Source organism: Crocodylus siamensis, chromosome 8 (assembly GCF_052110815.1).
Source record: "Crocodylus siamensis isolate JL-2025a chromosome 8, ASM5211081v1, whole genome shotgun sequence".
Lineage (NCBI taxonomy): Eukaryota > Metazoa > Chordata > Crocodylia > Crocodylidae > Crocodylus > Crocodylus siamensis.
The window spans coordinates 69,068,106-69,088,261 of NC_143402.1; the positions used below are offsets into that span (position 1 = coordinate 69,068,106).

Here is a 20,156-nt window from a genome sequence, read left to right on the forward strand (position 1 = left end):
CAACCCTTTGTTTTCTTTCCCTCTGGTTTCTCGTCAGGAGGTTCAAATATTTGACCTTCCCCTCCTCCTGCTGTCAAAACATAAGCATTTTCTGAGAGCTGACCTCATTTGTGGACTAAGTTCCTTTTTATGCCTTGAACAAAAATAAAAGTACTTTGAAATGGCTACGGTATTTTAAGTGCCCGAACAGTATCTCGTATGTACATACGGTAGTTTTTTTCCTACTTTTTTTGTGATACTGCCATTTCTCTCATCCCTTGATAAGGACTTAGCTTTGTCACAACAAACTCCCACCAGCGTCAGTGCAAGTCTGTAGAGACTACAGCGCAAAGTCAAGATGATTGCAAAATGATTTGGGCCCAAGTCTTTGGAGTAAATGTTACTCCAAATGTTACCAAGAGGGAGTAAGGCAACGTGAACTGGAAGGGGAGATGCAGCGAGCACATTGGGAGACTTCGGCAATAAGAGCCAATGAAAGAGAATTAAATGCACAAATGTTTTTGTCTGTGTATTCATCTGCCTGCATATTTATAACCCCTTCAGTCAGATGGTACTTGGATGCTTTGAAATACAAGCAAGCACAAGTGACCACATAGTGAGCTAAGGCTACAAGTGATGTCCTTCAGCCACCCCTGCTGTGCCCCGTTGTGAGGTTTCAGAAGAGCGGGGATCCTTTTACACAGAGTGCATGCAGTAGGCAAACTAGGTTACAGATTCAGCTACTGCCTCATTTGAGGATCCTCCTCTTCTCATTTGGTTTGTTTGTGAGCTGTAGATTCATAGATGTTCGGGCTGGAAGGGACCTCAGGGCAGGAAGTCAGCTGGGGTCACAGGATCCCAGCAAGATAAGCATCCAATTTGCTTTTGAAGGTGTTCAATGTAGGTGCTTGAACCACCTCCGATGGCAGCCTGTTCCAGACCTTGGGGGCTCGGACAGTAATTCTTAATTGGTGTCCGTAATTAATACTACCTGCAGTGTCATCCAGATGCTGACTTTTCTTTGTTAACATACAGCGTGCAGACTTGTGACTTGGGGCCAGTAACAGTATTTTGCAACAATATTTAGGTACCTAAAGATGGAGATGGGCACACAGGATTTTAAAGTGCCCAAGCGAATTAGGTGCCTGACTCCTAGTGGCAATCCATGAGAGTTAAGTGCCTAGTCTGTTTAGGATCTTTCATAAATCCCATCATGTGCCTATATGCACCTGTAGGTGCCAATAACATTTATAAATTTGGTCTTCAAACCTTTGTTCAACAGATCACTCGCTCTTGATTTCAGTGAAACTGAAGCATGTGTCCATAGTTATTAAATACTGTGCCTGACTACCAGGCTAATTGGAGCTTGGATCAGGAGGCGAAGTCAGAGTTCCCAGATTCTGTTTCTAGATTTGCCGTTGACTAATGGTTTGGTCTTAAAGAAGTCACTTAACTTTTTTGTGCCTCCGTTTACCTTCTGTGGTGTGTTTATAACATGCCTATGCCTAGCTCAAGTGAAAAGTCTGGGGCTTTGGTACTGCTTGTAAAACGTGTTGGGGTCCTTGGGTGAAACGTGCCGGAAATGCACACAGGATTATATACAAAGCATAAGTTAATACTTAAGATGTTCAAGTCAAGTGATTTTGGGTTCCCAACCTGAGACACCGAAGAGGGGCTAATTTCCACAGGAGTTTCTAAAAATTGGGTTCCTTTAACCATCTCAGCTTCAGCACGCAAATCACTAATCACTTTTGAAGCCTTGGTGTTAGTTTTATATAAGAGCAAGATACCTCGAAAATAAAGAAAGCAGACCCAGAATTGATGCGTGTGCAAGAGAGCAGTCTGACATTCCCTTCCGTATAGGATAATTGGTGTGTGGGTTATGGAAATGCTCAGTCTCGCTATTGGACAGTGTTACAAATGTCTCCTCCTGCGACGGTACTGATGCTGTAATTAATGTCAATGTCAAGGGTGGATTTACGGGGTAATTTATCATGGGTACTTTATCTTGCACTGCCCTGTTGGTGTTTTCCTTTACACGAGCCTACTCATCTAGACCCAGGGGTGTAAGTGATGCTGCTACACTGACATTTATATGCTCTCATAATTCAGACCTGGTTTAAACTCGCAAAGCCCTTGAGAACAGACCCGTATTGTTTAACTCCTTATTTTTTTCCTCTCTTTTCATTCTTGGCACCAGCCTGAGGAGCTCACCAATGCCCTGGAGATCAGCAATATAGTCTTCACAAGTCTCTTTGCCCTGGAGATGCTCCTGAAGGTCCTTGTGTACGGTCCTTTTGGCTACATCAAAAATCCATACAACATCTTTGATGGGATCATTGTAGTGATCAGGTACAAGCAGGGCGTTTTCCCTACACGGGTTTCCCCTCCCTGAGCTGATGAAGTCAAGCACAGGATAATGTGCTCCTGTGTTAGGCTTTGCACCCTGCAGAGTCCTTTCATCTATCAGTTCTCCGCTGTCCTGAAAAAACTCTCTACACCAATCCACCTCATCTCTGTCTTGCTTTCAACCTCTGAAGTTTTCCACGTGTCCTGCCATACCTGTTTGTGATACTTTGTCATATTCATAGCATGCAGCTTTTCTGTTTCCTCCTAGTAATGCCCACCTCCAAGTTTCTTTTTCTTTCTCCCCGCCCTGGAGTACACCCATTCCATCCCTCTCACTTGTATGCCTCATCAAGGCCGTTTTTGAATTTTGGGGGCATTATTCTTAGCTTCTTGTCTAACAGGCCATCACTGGTTCTCTCTATGGTGTTCAATAGCTCCCTATAACATAACGAATACCTGTCTATTATATTTTTCGTATTCACACATAGATAGATGGATGCACATACACGGACACGCAGGCATGTATTCAGAGGCTTCTTTGTGTGCGTTTCAGAGAGGCCCAAACTAAAGCCCCAGATCCAAACACCCCCAATCATTGGGAAGTTTTGGCTTGAACTCTTCAGCTAACAAAGCTCTAGTTAAGCATCCAGCTGGTTCGCTGTGCCCGTTCCCCCGCCGGTCGCAAGTGAACACTGGAATTGTACCTACAGATGCAGCCAGTGATTCGTGGGCATGTTTTTAATGTGCTTTTGTCACGCCGCTGCAGATCTGGCTCTGTTTCCGCTGTTGGATGGCACTTGCAGTACGGCCATCCCTGACGGACTCTCCGCTGCCCACCCCTCCTTTTCCCTGAATGCCACCAGGTTTAAGAGTGGATTTTTCTTGTCCCTGCTCTCTCTCTTTGATGCCTACACGCAGTTATGTTCAGCGTTTCTTTCCCGGGGCTGAGGTCTATTCAGTAAATCTCTTGTCTTCCTTAGTGTCTGGGAGATCGTGGGCCAGCAAGGCGGGGGCCTGTCGGTTCTACGGACTTTCCGTCTCATGCGAGTCCTAAAACTGGTCCGGTTCATGCCCGCCCTCCAGCGCCAGCTCGTGGTCCTCATGAAGACCATGGACAACGTAGCCACCTTCTGCATGCTGCTGATGCTTTTCATCTTCATCTTCAGGTGAGTGTGTGGCAAGGACTTGGGTGTCATGCGCTGCTGATGTTCTGTGCTTTAAGGTGAAAACCAGCGAGTGGATGAGACCAAGGCAGTTCTGTAGGTTGTGTGAGTGTTTTCGGGAGTAAATAACCCTGGCTGTCCTCCCTTGAATGGGAATGCTTTATTTAGTAGCAGGTGAGAGGAGCCCGGAAGCCCGCAGTGAAGTGAATCGTAGCTTATATGGGCATTCCTGGACCAGCACCTGGTACTGGGCTTGCTGCCCTGGCTGAATCTTTCAGTCCTTGCCAAATAAGACATCTGTGTTAGCGATGGACTTTTCCAGGGGGGTCCCTTCTGCTGGCCGATTCCTGTCCTGACATAATCCCGATGAAGCGGGTTGATGGCATTGCAGTACTGCTCTGGTTGAGAGGCCAAGCAGGCCGTGTTGGCTAAATACCCTCCTTCGACAAAGGGCAGGCAGAATAAACCCAGCTAAGTCGGTCTCTCAAACTTGGCTCTTTTATCCCCCTTGCTTTTTGCCCTTCCATCTTCAGCCAGCCTATTCCCCCTGTGCTGAAGGTTTTAGAGCAGGTATGTTCATAAATAACCCTCAGCCAGAGCCCAAGGTCTGGGCAGCTCTGTATTTTGGGGATATTGGAACAGCAAACTGAGGTTGAAAAAAGGTCCCTGTCTTTATGATGGACCAGACCTGTTGGTGTTCACGAAATTCAAATCTCCTGGACCTGGGGGTAGGTCTGGGTTTCTCCACGAGGTGCACAGATGTTGGGAAGGTTGACAAACGGCAGCTTAAAAGCTTTCTCTCCTCTTTCCTGATGGAAAGCTTCCCTCTAAATGACCAGTTGCTAGGGAGATGCAGGGCCGAGCTGCGCAAAGCATTGGTTTTTCACTTCATTGGGTGAACTGGAAAATTAAAAAAGAAACCAAAAAAAAGTTGGATTGGCCAAAAATGATTTTTTTTGGCTTTCACAGCAAAATTGTTTTAGTTCAATTAAAGTCCTTTGTTTTGAGTTTTCTACCCCCTTTCATTTAAAATTAGGTTTTGGTAAACTGTGAATAAAAAGTTATCTTTTTCAAACAAGAAGTCAAAACATTTTTGTTTGGAAAATGTTGAAATAGTGTTTTGACTTTTCCAATTAGTCCTTTTTTTTTGCCTGAAACTATTTGCAGAATTTCCTTCAAATTTTTATAAATAGTTTCAGTTGACTCAAAATTACGGTTTTTTTGGTGAATAAATTATCTGTGTAAAGTCTCTCTCCTATAGCTCTAATCCTGGTGCACAGACGGTCCTATGATATGATATTTCCTTAACATCCTCTTTATTCCAGTCTTGGCTTTTTGTGTTCAGTATTCTAGGGATGCATCTCTTTGGCTGTAAGTTTGCTTCTGAGAGAGACGGGGACACCCTTCCTGATCGGAAAAACTTTGACTCCTTGCTCTGGGCCATCGTCACTGTTTTCCAGGTACACCAGCAAAACCTCTTGAACAAACATATGCTTTGGGACTGCAAGAAAGAGGGACAGTCCATGTCCATTTTCCAGAACACTTTATACAAGTCAGAAGACTAATTGCCATGGGGGAGAAAAATTGGAAGCAGCAGGGGAGGATGAAGGGTTTCAGACAATATTTGGAAAAAAATGGAGAGCTAAAAAAAATAGAGCTAGCAGCAATGTCAGCTGCGGAGAAGGAGGCTCTTGTATAACTGATGGCGATGTTTTGAGAGAGAGCAGAGCGGTAAAGTGCTGGATGAGCAGGAACGTGAGCTGAGAACTAGTCTGCGATCAAGGCTGCAACAAGTCCCTTGAGCAAGAAAGATGTTGTGGAGTCATATCTCTCCAGTGTTTTACAGCAATCATTTATACACGTGGCAAATGGGAACTATATATTTTCAGTCTCTGCTGGATTTAGCTGTCCTTGCAGGTAGAAGGAAATGCTGTACTTCACAGTCACTTACAGGTTTCTCTTGCCCGTGATACTAATCGGTGCTAGGGCCGCTTGTTGCCCATAGTCCAAAGCGTGGTTTAGTGATGAGTAGGGGCACGAGAGTCGGGACTCGCAGGTGTTTTCTCTGTCTCTGCTATGAGCTAATGGATAATGAGGGGCAAGTCTGATTTGAAATTCATTTACGGTACTTCTCTTGAGGGCCAAGCGCAACGTCCTCATTTACCGGACCACTGTCAGCACTATACCAGGGTACAGTGGTATAGTTGGGCTGGACTGCCATTTGCCAGTTTAAGGCTGGAGACGCTATTCTGTCTGCCCAGAGCATACGTAACGCTGCGTGTCCTAGACCGCCCCGCTAACAGCGCATGTCAACAGGGACACGTCTCCTAGTGCTCGCGCTGCTGTCTTTGATGCCTCTGTCCTCTCTGATGTCTCCCAGTGCTCACGCTGCTCTTTCTCCCCAGATCCTGACGCAGGAAGACTGGAACAAGGTTCTCTACAACGGCATGGCTTCCACCTCTTCCTGGGCTGCTCTCTACTTCATCGCCCTCATGACATTTGGGAATTATGTTCTCTTTAACCTCCTGGTGGCCATCCTGGTGGAGGGTTTCCAGACTGAGGTAATGCTTCAAAATATGCCCCTCTTTACCTATTTGTTTCCAGAGTGACCGTGATGCCAACACCAACATCCCTCTGCAATTTGATAAATTAAGGAAACTAATAGATTGGAGAATCCTGTAAAGAAAAATGGGGAGAGAATACTAGCTCTTCTTTCCCCCTCTTTCACAGCTAGGACCGAGTGTAATAAACCAAGCTGTTTAGCTGATCTTAAATGAAAAGGATTCTTAGCATTAATGCAACTGCAAGAATTCAGCTGTGAGTCCGTCAGTGCTGATGGAATAAATGCTATGACAATGTCTTTGAAAGTGGCTTCGCTGTGTGCAGGAGCCAGATTAAAAGCCACCCGTATAAAGTTCTGCAGGCTGGTTAGGGATTAGTGGCATCATTATCTTTTTGATGGCCTGCACTCGTGGATCTTGTCTTCCTTCCAGTATAGCAACACTTCTGCACATTTTTAACTCCATTCTTTCTTATCTCTATCAACTGACTCCCAGGGGTAGGAGCGTCTATTCAATCTCCTCTACCTCCCTAAGCACCGGTGGGAATACAGCGCAGGTGTCTTAGATTTGAATTGAACTTGACCTCGTGTCTTTCTAACTATCCAGTTTAGATTGGATGAACATATAATGGACTCCCTGAAACTAGCAACCAACTTGCGCTGCCTGTGACCTAATTCTTGACAGGCAAAAAAAAAAAAAAGGAGCAAAAAGCAACAAAATGTCAGGAAGAAAGGAAACGGCGGGGGAAGAAGGATCTTTACATTCTGCAGAGGGGTTTGGCCAGCATGCATAAGCCAGCATTATTCATCAGGATCTAGTAGGGCAGGTTATAATTTAAAGTAATGTCTCCATTGATTGATAGGCGTGATAAGGGGAAAATAAACATTAAGGTTTGTCACCTCCCAATGCCATAATACTCCATCACGCTATAAATAACTCTGTATAGAACCTATTTGTTTTTTATTTTCAAGTGCAGTTTAAGGAGAGAATTTATTGAGTTGTTCTGGAAGAAGGCAGTAGGTATTTGTATTATTTCTCCCTGGGTTGGTGTTTTATTTTTAATTGCCTGGTGTTATAGCTGCTCCTCTCTGAATTGTCTCTTCTGTCATGGAAAATGAAGCAGAGGTCATTGTCAGCTGCTTCTCAAGAACAGAAAGTTTTCTTGTAGGATCTGACTTAGGCTTTACCCAAGTACCTGTCAGGGCAGGTCAAAAGCAGCAGGCCTCCCAGTGGAAGAATGGCTGATGTAAAACTGAACCTTGCACTAGTTTGTCTAGGGCAGCGGTACCCAAACTCTGACAGATTGCACACCACCAGCTTAAAACAATACAACCTCAAGTACCGCCAGCAATTTTTTGTCATATAAAGTCATTATGCTAAATCTGTTAACGTGTACCACTGACAGGTGGTCTGCATACTATTGGTGATACACGTACCACAGATTAGGAACCGCTGGTCTAGGGCATTGGTTCAAGCGAAGTCCCTTGGCTGAAAGATCACCTGCTGCAGCTCTCCATCGGGGAATATGGCATGGCTTTTTAAAACAAGTAGTTTCTTCTCACTGGCTGCGTAAGGGCATTTCAGTGGCAGTGCATGGCTACTTGGAATTGGTTAAGCTCTAAAACTGAAACAAGATGGTGGAATACCGATCTTCAGTTATGCAGTGTGACTGCAGCTTATGCAGGTAAATCCAAGTGCTTTGAACTAGCTAGATCAGGTACTGCTGGCAGCATCACTGCAACAGCACAGAGTGCCACACAGGTAAATCACCTGAGCATTTTCCCAGCTTTCTGGTCACCGTTTGCAGTCACACTTTGACTGCAATACAGTATAGGCAAATCCTTTAGCCACCAGTTTAAATCTGGACTGGCTCCATTAATGTCAGGAGGGTTCCTTTTAACTTTGGTCCCATCCCAGGGAAGCGCTAACAAAAACACCTAATGTGAAGTTAGGGTAAAGTTGTATGTTATGCTTAGGCCATACTAAGGGCACTTAAAATGTGAATGACTGCACATTAAAGCTCGTTTACTCACGCTAAGTGTCCTCTGAGTTTCTCGAAGTTTTATGCCACTTCAGATGAGTGTTAACTTTGGGCCGTGCAACCTGGCGCGTGTTAGAGTAACTTCAGTCTGCTCCACAGAGATAAAACAAGCAATTTAAGTCCTCCAGCATCCCCGGATGCACTGCTCCCAGTCCCCCCTCCACCTGGAGCAGTGATAGAGCCTAGGGCACTAACACACATGCAGAGAGCCTGCACCAATGCACTGGAAATCCAGTGTGTCAGAGCATACTCAATCGAGTAACTTGACATGCTCTGGGAGCCTCGCGCATCACGTGCATCGGCAGTTCAGCGCATCGCCACACTGAGCAAATGGTGGCAGTGCTCTTAGAAATAAAACACGTTGAATGTACTTTATTTCAAAGCACCCCACCACCACTTTCTCAGCATGGGGACTCACTGCGCTGCTGATACATGTGACACACGGGTGCTTTTAATTAGCACAGCTTGTTAATTAAAAGCACCCAGTGCTGCGTCGGAAACGCATATAAAAATGCCCTAGGTGTCCTGGCTTCAAGCCATGCCCCTGCTCGCTAGCCAACTACTGGCAAGTCAGAGTTGTGTAGGCAAGAGAATTAGTAACCCTTAGCATGTGACCACTCGCAGCACGTGCTAACGTTAATACCGCTTAACATTGCACAGATGCAGTGTGGTTTAAGTGGAACATGCGACTTCACTGGGAATCGCTTTTCAGCACATATTGATTATTAAGCATGGTTTAGCTGAGGCCGGGATCTGGCCTACCGTGTTAGCTCCAAAATCCTCTCTCTGTTACACTGATGTAATTCCAAAAAAACTGCGCTGGTTTAGACAAAGTTACTCCCAACCTCCCAAAGCATGGCTGATTACAGTGTGGTCTTTTGTGTCCGAGTTCATAGCATCATCTCAATAGTTTGCTTTTTTTTCTTCCCCCAGCTACCTCTGAGATGCTCTCAGTAGTCTCCTAGTAAACATGGTAAACAAATGTCTCCATTCAATTCCAATTTTTCTGAAGCTGGCAGACCGAGTAAATGTTTGTTGGATTCAGGGAGTCAGATCCTCAGCGGGATGTATTGGTGTTACTCCATTGACTTGGGTAGCGTTTCAGCTGCACGCACCGGGCGAGGATCTGGCCTTGCCGCTCTGTTTGTTCAGCTTTGCAGCGGAGTGGTTTTTAATCATACCTGTTTCCATTTCTTGTTCACATAGGCACAAAAGGCCATTGCCCAAGTGAAATTAGATGAGACATTATCTCCCTTTGTAGGCTTTTCTCTCAGGTGTTTCTTTCTTACGTCCCTGACCCTTATTCTTGGGTTCAGCTTTTTATTTTTATTCTCCTTCTGATTTCTTCACTGAGACCCACTTAATGCTGCCGCCTTTATCTCCCTGGTCCTTGAGTGCCTTTCCTCAATCTGCAAACACCTCGTTAATTTTAGTGCATGGCTGTGCAGGCCCTTGGGTTGCTAGGCACCGGATGTACACACGCAGTTAAGAAACAAAAAGGACCTGTTCCAAAGTTTAAGCACGGATTTGCTGTCATTTTGGAGGTGGGGATTTAAAAAAACATTTTGGGGGGAGGGGGGGTAACCTGGCTATTGCATGCAAATGGTGCACCGGGGCGAGGCGGGAATTTATGCCACGTGGATTTTTTTAACGTGGGTTCCTTGGACGCAGACTTTGTGCACGAAGCCACGGCAGCTGTAAGGCGAGGGAGATGAGCTCTGTGACTTGGGCTGATAGAGCTGCTCAGATGATATTACTGACTGAACTATCAGGTCTCTGCCCTGGGGATTTATCACTGAAACAAACAATGGCTCCTGGTAAGGGAGCTTTTTGCCAGACATAAAGCTCTGCTCCTGAGGGATTTCACGATAATATTATCTCTGAAGCATATTCTTCCATTGGTAATCCTCTCAATTCCATGTTCCCCTTGGATTCTGTTCTTGTCTCCGGCAATCCCCAGTTGCTAGTTTGTCTCATCTCCCTTCCCTGTGCTGGTAAGTCTTTAGCTCCATGTCTCGCACCGCAGGGCAATCTAGGTGCAATGGTGAAGGGGCTTTGCGTGTATTCCTTGAGCACCTGCGTGACTGATGCAGTAACAGCAGCACAACCCCCCTTGGGGGTGTAGTATCAAGCCCTGGTGAAGGAGTCTGAGAAAACAAACTTCCCTTGGGATTCAACCAGAGGGAAGCAATCTATTTTTGGCCATCAGTAACTGAGATTTTGGATCATATTTTTGTCACGTCCCCTTTACTTTGCACGCTCTGATCAGCTTGATTGGGATTATCCTTATGAAAGATAATTGCGTACGTGTTTTATCCCTTGCGGGCTCCTCCGTGGGTCTTTTTTTTACTACAATCAAATTGAATAATAATTTAACTTAAGCATCTTAGGTACTCTTAGCAAGACACTGCTGTCCTGCTTCGATCCAAATTTTAGCCTTCCGTTCAGGAAGACTGATCCTGGCTCCTGAGTACAGCAATGGGGGACAAAGAAAATCCAATACCCAATTGCCCAGAATCCTGCACCTAGCTACCGCTGTGGTAGGGGACAGAGCACCACATTTTGATGCAGTACATCAAAAATGACGTGTAAAGCCCCTTACTGACTCTGTAGCATGCAGCTGTTCCCAAAGCTATGTGTGTTCATCCTATGGTACTAAGGAGTAAAAATAAGTCCACTCTCTTTGGCTATGGAGGGGGAAACACAAAAAGATGTGTAAAAAAACCCCCCAAAAAAACAACCACAAAGTTCACCAAGGGGTTGGAAAGTGTTGCTTTGAAGAGCCCTGGCCTTGAACGATACTCAAAACTGCCCATGGGCTCCAAAGGAGAGTTGTAACTCAGGAAAGTTGGGTTGGGCCCCATCACAACCAGAGGACTTCCAAATAATGCAAGTCTTACAGTGGTTTCCCTTGAACTAGATATTTAATTTGGCTTTAATGACAGGTATTGTGCGTTAATCACCCATTAATTAAAAGCACGTATTCCTACTTAATGATGGCATAATAAAAGCAGACTTCATTATTCAGCTGCAAAAAAAAAACCCCGGATTGGACGCGGTTTTAATAATCAGACAGTATGTCATTAGCGCAAATCGCTATCACATTGCAGTGAAATCAAATCCGTTTGAAACACTTAAATTGAAGGTAAGGGTGATCTGTGCCAAGGACTGTGTTGCATCGCAGACCTTTCATCCTTGCCTTGCGCTGAACAAAGACAGCCATGTCCGATGAGTCCAGTACGTTGCGACCTCTTCCACTATTTAATCCTGACATGAAATTGCAGCTAATGGGCACACACTGCCCTTCTTTACCCCTTTTCCTTTCTCTTTGCTTTCATCTCTCTCTCTCTCTTTTTTTTTTTTCCCCATCCACTCTCAATTTTGATGTTGAAACTGTACAAATTGAACACCCCCCCTTCCCTCCCCCATTTTTACTTCAGGAAATCACCAAGCGAGAAGAAGTGAGTGGGCAGTTAAGCTGTATTCAGCTGCCTGTCGACTCGTCGGTGGTACGTAAGAGCTCAGCATGAACACCCCCCCAACGCCGTCTGGTCGTTGTCTCTTTCTGTGGTGCCTGGTCACACACCATGATGCTGTTCCCATTGTAGTAGCCGTCATTACTTTTTGTCGTCGTCGTTGTTGTTGTCAAGTTAGCCTTGATTTTAAGTCCCTTCCTTCTTTGTGGAGTCAGACGAGTTAATGCAGAGACCCTGTCATCCAAAACCTGCCCGACTTCCCTGCCTACGTCGGCTCTTTTGCTTTGACCCTCCCCGTGAAGGAGAGCTTGCAAATGGCTCTTTCGACAGCCGCTCGCCAAAGCAAGCATTTGGCTTGCACGTGCTTCCCGGGAGAGGGGTGGAGGGAGGGCGATGTTTTATGGGCAAGCGTGCCGAATACTTCCCTTCTTGCACGTGCTGCTCCTTGTTTCTCTGGAAGACCCGTCCACTCGTGCACATCAACTCCAGCCCCTCGAGCTGCGGGGGGCAGAGCAGAGACAGCTGCCAAAGACTGAAGGGACCTAGAATCAAGCGTGCTCATGGACACGTGTGTGTAACGGCACTGTGCTCTGGAGAAGTCGATGCTAGCACTGAGGCAGCGGCAAGGCCCACCGCCAGGTCAGCCAGATGACGTGGTCCAGCTGCTGGATGGCTCTGGCTTGTGTAATGTAGGAGATGGTCGTGGTCCCTCTCGGCCTTTCCATTCGTGAATCTATTCAATCAAGTAACCCAGCTGTGCCTCCCCTGCCCACTCACCCCCCTGCCTCCTCAGACATCTTTCTCTCTTTTTATTTTTCTCACTCCCTTTCTTTTCTGTCCTTTCCTAGAAGCTCTGCCTTATATCTTAGCACAAAAGCCCTTTGTATTGTATTCAGGCACATTTCTCTTGCCTTCTGTACATGTTGGCTTATCCATGGTGCCATATGGTCCACCTCGGCATACTGTAATTGTTCACAAGGTTTTTAACTCCATGTTCTCTCATCAACCCTTTTCCATCCAGAAAGGCAAGCTGGGACCACGCGAACAGGTAACGGCCGCAGGCCCCTGCCATGAGATGCTTGCTTGTAGCCGTCCTTCACGTGGCCCTTGTGCTCTTAAAGGGTGATGGTGTATTCTTCTAGAGCAGGGGCGCTTCCCGTCTGAAAGAGATGGGGTTTGGTGCTGGGTGGGTGGCAAACAGAAAACCTCCTTTAGTCCTGCTTCTCCATATTCCTGTGCATTTCTAACAGCACCTGGTGTTGTCCCCTGGATGGTTACCGAATGTTTCAGAAATGCAACTTCAACCAGGCAAACTATTCCCATTGTTTATTGTTTTTTAATAACCCGTTAAAGAAAAGGGAGTAATTACTGGCAGGCCTGCTGACCGGAAAGAATTGGGTGGCTTTCCGGAAGGGAAGGGAAGGGAAGGGAAGGGAAGGGAAGGCCTGAAGCCAGCTGGAGTCCGTGTTCCACCGAAGAGACCGAGTTTGGAAAATCTGCCCAAATTAGCCAGCGTTCACTGAATATTCTTGCTCAGAAGGTATAGCCCTAGCACTTGAAAACTTTGCCTGTCCCGCAGGGTGGATTTCCTCAAATAACACAAGGCTCCTGCAGGACAAGAAGACATTTTACATGCCAGGGCTGTTTTTTCATTCCTTCTCTCTTGCCCTAATGGTGTTTCTCTGAGAGCCCATGGTCTGAGTGGAGCAAACCCTACCTATTTAGCAGGACCAAAGGAGGAGTGTGTTCCTCTGAGAAATTGGACCCAATCCTCGATTCTTTAGTCAGGCAATGCTCCTGTGGCTTTCAAGGTGGGTTTTGCCTGAATTAAGGAGCACCATCCTGGGTCCTGTATTGCATATCGCCTCCTGCAGTCTGCTACTTTGGCACTTTCCTTTTGGCTGGGGCCTTCAGCTACCAAGTCTCTCTCCAAGCACCAAACTTCATCAGGGCTCTTAGTAGCACAGCTTGGTGTTCACTGTAGATGTTGGGGTCTCTTATGCACCTAGATTTTCCCTGGCTTCTCTCCTGTCGCTGCATTGACCTACCCACCCCCCTTCCCACTTTCCCTGCAGTATACATCGTACCAGTGGATGGTGTCCTCTGCCAGAATAGTGGCTTCATTGGAAAAGGAGCCCCTCTTCAGATGGAAATAATTCTGGCAAGCTCCATTTCCAGCTGATGTATTCTGATCACACCACCCCCCATGTGCCTTTCCTCAGTGCCAATGGACAGAATGGAAGAGGGCTGGGCAGGGAAGGCCTTGACTGGGTCTGTATAAGTTGTCAGTAATTCCTGAGTTGTGGATTTGACAGAGCACGATGAGCAAGGGAAATAGTAAGCAATGGTGGTAAAACTAGTAACGCAGCTTTGCAGAGGGGCTCAAGGTGGCTCGTGGATACGTTGCTGGTGTCAAGTCGTCATCAGACTGGGAGATCCCACCACCGGCGTTCTGAATTGTTCAGTGGGACCCAAGTAAGCCCCCTAAATAAATGCATCTGTTGTATTTTATAGCATTGAGATAAATAGCCATACTGGCAATTTATCTCCTTGTCATATTTTATCAGGTTGTCCTTCATTGGATCTCCAAGTGCTCCTAGGGCATCCTGAACCATTTCAGTGGCATGCATCCATTATCTGCTGAGTCCTGTAGGCCTAATCCTGTATGCCCCTTGCTGAAGTTTGGATCGTTTCATCCAAACTTCAGTGAAAAGAGTCGTGTGAGTGCCTGCCCATCTGTAATGGGTCCTAATTGACAACGCTGGTGTCAAGAACAGATGAGGATTTGGTTTTCATCCAGTGGGCTGTTCACTAGATCTATGTCCTTTCCCTAGTGTCTGGCCAGCGTGGGACTGCAGCAGGACAAGCCAAGTTATCTTTCTTTGCCTCTGGCTCCTGGGCACTTTCAGAGGCGGCAAGTCTACCCTTTAGGAGAGTAGTTCTGTGGTATAAATATGTGCATGCCTCATTCTGTGGAAGGTGATGTCCCATTGTGGTACCAGTTCCAGTGGATCACTAGGTGTGGTGTTGGAGACGGGATCCAGTGTTCAGCAGGGGTGTCCCGGCTGCACATTGTCATTTATCCCAGTCGCTAAGCTGCTGTGTTTTGCTCTAGGGAGATGTATCTAAGTCTGATTCGGAGGGGGATGTTTTCCCCCCAAGCCTGGAAGAAGAGGGTGGACTGAAGAAACACTTGTCAAACCCAGCCTGTAAGTAATGGCCCTGGTGACCAGCCTTTCTAGGGCAATGTCACTTTGGTATGAAAAATCGTGTGTCCAGGAAGGTAAAGCTTATCTTAGGAGAGTGTTTGAGAAGTAACCAGGCCCCTTCTGACTCCATGAAGTTACAGTGGACTTCAGATATGAGGTACAGGTCACGAATGAAAGGCAAAGAGATGCAGTAGTGTTAGAGACCATCATCTCCCAGTAAAACTGAAGATCCAGCTTTGATGCTATGTACAATATAATATGTAGGGTTGATAATGAGAGAGGGCAGCAGCAGAGAGCTGCTGCGTGCAGTTACTCCCCAGATGGTTGCCACATCTGTGATGCTCAGACAGGGCAGAGGGAGTGGTCAAAATGACCTTGCAGTAAGGGAGGTTTCTTGCCTGCAAGATAGAGGATGTCAGGAGATGGGGAGAGTCAGAGCTCAGGGGAAGGGGAAGGGGAAGAAACTTGAAGCCAGACACCGTGCTCAGGCAGGTGAAGTGAAGGAGTGTAGATAAAGAAGTAGTGATGGAGAACAGAACGGGAAGGCTGGGGAAGAGGGGGTGTAAAAGAGCTCTTGGAGAAGTGAAACTTTGGGGAGCAAAGCCTAGCAGATTATGAAAGAGATTTCAGAAATGCAGGGGGTTGGAGAGAGGCCTGTGTAGCAGATTGGTACTTGCATAGCAACAGATTGGCAATCCCGAGTCTGTGCTTGCACACTTACACTCCATCAGTTGAATTCGAACCCCCGAGTACTGCAACTTCTGATCCAAAACTTCAACAGAAGCCCCACCTGCCACTCATTCATTACAAACCCTTTTTGGCATTGAATGAAAACCAGCTCCTCTGTGATGGCGTTGGCCTCTGTCCTCTCGATGTTCTGATTAGAAAGGGCTTTTTTAGTGTTGCCGCCCATTTAGTCAGCCCCAGGCATGAGTTCAATGCTTCATTTTTGGTTCCTAGGGCAGCAGTATCTGATACCTCCTTGTTTCTTCCAGTGATGGCCTTGAGTGACCACCCCGAACTGAAGAAAAGTCTGACTCCACCCCTCATCATACACACAGCTGCCACCCCAATGCCAATGCCAAAGAGTGCCATGTTTGGAGATGCAGCTCAAGGCTATGAGTCTCGCCGGGCCAGCAGCGTCTCCATGGATCCCAGTGCCCACGAACTCAAATCTCCGGTAGGCACATCATTTTCTCTGTTCCCCTTTGTGATTGCTTCATTTCCACTTGGTTTACGTCAGGGGCGGGCAAAATGTGGCCCTCCAGCCCATTCTATCCAGCCCGCGGGACCCCTAAAAAATTTGGAAAATTAATATTTTTCTGCCCCGGCTGCCTGTCATGCAGCCCTCGATGGCTTGCCAAAACTCAGTAAGCGGCCCTCCGCCTGAAATAGGATCTTGTGTAGATGCAACGAGGGGCACGTGTGCACAACAATTTAAAGCCGGTTAAATGCCTTTGCACCGCTTTAATGGTGTTGGTGTTGGCACACGTCGGCACCCCTGGTTTATGTGGCCATCTGTCTAGGTATTCATTCTCCACTCACCACCTCAGTATCTTTAAGCCCGCCTGTTGAAAACGGGCAACGAGCTAGTATCAAAGGGCATGCGTAGATGAAACAGGGGCCCTAAATTTGAAGCGATGGGTTTTTAAAAACACCACTTCAATTTAGGGCCCTTTACACCCCCATGTCATGCGCACACGCAAACTTACCTGCCTCTCCGGCGGCGGGGAAGGGAAGGGAGAGCAAGCTGCTGGTGGGTGAAGCGGTTCCTGGGCTGCAGGGGGGCTGCTGCTTCCCTCCGTAGCAGTGGTGCCCCCCCTAGCAGTACCCACCTGCAGCCACGCAGCTTGGGTGGTCCCAAGGGACACCACAGCCACAGAGGGAAGCACTGGGCCCCCGCACAGCTCAGGCAGGCAGGCATGCTCCAGGGGAGGGGGAAAAAAAGAGAAAAATCAGGTTTGCCACTTCTTTTTTTTCTTTCTTTCTTTCCTGCATGGAGCCCGGTGCTTCGCTCCACAGCTGTAAGGCAGCAAACTAAAACTCGGAGGAGGAGTTTTAGTTTGCTGTGCCCCAAGTCACTTAAGGTTCGTTACGCGGCCGAATTTGCTACAGCGGCTGGAATTACTGTGCAATACGCCGCCGACGTGTGCCAACACCATTAAAGCGGTGTAAAGGCATTTAACCCACTTTAAATTGTCATGCGCACATGCCCCTCATTGCATCCACACAAGGCCAAAGACATGTGAGTTGATTCTCTCCATGTCCTTGTTCCTTCCTCAGTCCAGCATACGGAGCTCTCCTCACAGCCCCTGGAGTGCAGCCAGCAGCTGGAATAGTCGCCGGTCAAGCTGGAACAGCATTGGGCGAGCTCCCAGCCTAAAGCGCCGGGGCCAGAGCGGGGAACGCAAGTCGCTGCTATCTGGAGATGGGAAGGAGAGTTCAGAGGATGGGGAAAGCTCTGATGAGGAGCAGTCCAGTCGGGCCGGGAGCGTCAATGACTCTTTACCTCACCGCATGGGATCACTGGAAACGAAAGGCTCATTTGACCTCCAGGACACCTTGCAGGTGCCTTCCCTTTACCGAACCAGCAGCATGTACAGCAGCCGAACCTCTGCATCAGAGCATCAAGACTGCAATGGGAAAACTTCCGCAGGGGCCCTGTTACATCAGTTCCATTTGGATGATCCCAGACAAGACTGTGATGACTGTGATGACGAAGGCAACATGGTAAGCCAAAGCTAGCAGCTGTTTCTGCTTCTTGGTGTGCATGTCTGAACTGATGCCAGCTCCCCGAGGAGCACGGTGCTACAGAGCGCAAGCAGCTGTCCTCTGCAGGGTCTGTTTCTCACCTGCCTTCATGCACCAGACCAAAGAATACAGTGTAAACCGTGCATATGAGCTACAGCAGGCACCTGGGTTATGGGAGCCCACTTCCCCTGGCACCACTTATACTGGTTGATGTTTCAGACTTCAGTGCCACGTCGCATTAGAGCTCTGAAGTAATCTTGGGCCCTTGGCTCTTCCTACCCTACCAAGTCCTATACATGTACACTGTGCTTTATGAAAGGACAAGTCATGGTCCTGGCCCTAGACACGTCAGGGTAGCCCTAGGCTGAGCACATTTGCCCCTCCACTTATCCAACAAGAAGGCTCTATCCATTATCAGCCCCCACACAAAAGCATCCCTTCCGTAAATGTTCTCTTCCATGGGCCTGAGATCTCTTGGTGCTTGTCAATTTGCAGCGGGCGAGGGGAGGAGAGCAGGGCAGAGGGGAGGTAAAGGTTGCAAACTGAAATTTTGGCTTTTGAATAATATTCTCAGTGCCAGGACAGGCAAAAATGTTGTTTGAGTGGTGGATGCACTTTGAAGGGGAGTGTGCAACACTTCTTGGTCTTGTAAACACCAGCTGCCCCCTCCCACACTATAGTTAGCTTGGATTGATGAGCTCCTGAGCTCCAGGGAAAGCCCAGTGATACCAGATATGAGGAACCTTACATTTTGCATGCTGCTTCTGGAGGACAAGTCCACCAGTGGGTATTAAATATGACGGCTAGTGGTGTGGCCTCCAGATTAGCACTTCCTAGGTCCCTGAATGCTGAAAGCTGTAGCAGAAGAGGGCAGGAGACCAGTGAGTCTGGATAGAACCTGCATAATATATAGTATTCCCCTTTAGCACTCTCTACTATTGCGAGATACAGGCTGCTGGGCTAGCGAGACCTGCGGCCAACCCGGTGAAGCACCGACATTTTTATGATGCGAGTCTGGGCTGCGTGTCTGGTTCAACTGGTTATACTTTTGTTTCCAGTTACACTGTATATGCAGAAGATATAACCTGGCTTATATGACTGTGTATTTCCCCTGTAACATTGGGCTTAGTCAGTGCATGTGTGCTGGCTGGCCGTTGTGGAGAAGGGGAAGCGGGCAAGGTAGGAAGACAGGAAGGTACAGTCTCCAGAGCACTAGCAGAGGAGCTTCATGGTGCTCCGCAATCCCAAGAGAGGTACCAGACAGACCAAGGTAGGGTCCAGTGCAGTGGGCCAAGGGCTTGCACATTGCTGGTCTTTCGATTATATCAATAGCATCTCTTTTTAATGAGAGAGCGTGATAATTTGCCCTTTTTCCAGCTACAAGGCTGAATTCTTCTCTGCGATAAAGCAGGGAATTTCTGTTGACATAAACAGGAGATGCAAGGGCAGAATTTGGTCCATTAGTCTCATGGAGACATTAGTCGCATAGAGGCAGCATTAAGCTTTGCATTAATTTCAAGATGAAGAGGCATTAGTCCAATAAGTGTCTCTCTTTCATAGGTCTGAAAAGTGCCACTTAGGAAATGGTAGCTAAAAAGCATGGCAGGGGGAGAAGGAAAATCAGCTGTAATTTTGAGCTGATTAGAGATGCGAAGTGCTGAAGAGTCATCTCCAGTTTTACATATTCCCCGGATCTGTGCTTTCAAATGAATGCCTGTAATTGCCACTAAGATGCCACCGCCCAATTTGTGTAAATGCCAGAGTAGTTTAAGCCACAGAGAAACTTCATCAGCACTAAATATGCAGCTAAAATACAAAGAAGTAAACTGTGAGCCAGCCTACACCTCATCCAGTGAAGCGAAGGGAATAGTAAGGGGCGAAGCCAGTGCCGCATTTGGCCTCTGGGCAATAAGCAGATGTAGAAGGCAACTAATGAAATAAAGATTTGCAGACAGGCTTTCCTACACAGTGATGATTTGGCTCAGCTTCTGGAGGAGCGCAGAAGGGCTCCTGGGATTCTACCTCCCAAAGCAGCACGAGTATAAATATGACACGAACATCTCATTTATTGCAAACTTTTCCAACACTCATCCCTGGCCTTTTCTATTATGTTAGCAAAGCCTGTGTGGGGTTGCCAAGACTAAACAAGACCTTGAAACATCTTCCATCAGTAGAATTTCACTCCTCATCCAGAGAAACATGCTACAAACACCCTGACACACAATAATCCGTGACGGCAATTTGCTAATAAAAAAAAAGCCTAAACCTTACATAGCTCAGCCAGAGGTCTAGTCTTTTCCTGTGCTGTGAGCCTGCCCTTGCTCTCAGACAGCTGGGTGAGCTCTGCAACCAGGTAAAATTAGTTTTCAAGAGAGAGAAATTGGCAATTAACTGTCATAACCTGATGAGATTTAGGGTAATGGCTTTCATGTTCCTGTCACAAATTGATGTGCCTGATGGACTCACCAGTTTTGTTTCCCTTGAGTATGATGGCATCGGGATTGATGCTGGTGATAAAAGTGCTTGCGTTGAGTCTCACGCTGAAGACAGAAAGGGCTGCGTGTGATTCATTGCCCAGGGCAGAAAATCCTGATCTGCAGGAAGGTGCCTAAAGGGCCGGACTAGCG

At 47.1% G+C, this 20,156-nt stretch overlaps 1 protein-coding gene across 4 annotated transcripts in view; it reads left to right on the forward strand.

The window, feature by feature from the left end:
• The window catches only part of LOC149858996 (ATP-binding cassette sub-family C member 3-like), a 345,108-nt gene that overhangs the window by 171,969 nt on the left and 152,983 nt on the right, over positions 1-20,156 (forward strand). For all 4 annotated transcript variants that reach the window (XM_090061603.1, XM_090061602.1, XM_090061604.1 and 1 more), the window contains exons 10-16: positions 2,180-2,331; positions 3,309-3,494; positions 4,837-4,951; positions 5,897-6,052; positions 14,685-14,778; positions 15,774-15,958; positions 17,062-17,508. In XM_090061603.1, coding sequence (XP_089917729.1) covers positions 2,180-2,331; positions 3,309-3,494; positions 4,837-4,951; positions 5,897-6,052; positions 14,685-14,778; positions 15,774-15,958; positions 17,062-17,508 — 1,335 coding nt within the window. The remainder of the gene's footprint in view (positions 1-2,179; positions 2,332-3,308; positions 3,495-4,836; positions 4,952-5,896; positions 6,053-14,684; positions 14,779-15,773; positions 15,959-17,061; positions 17,509-20,156) is intronic.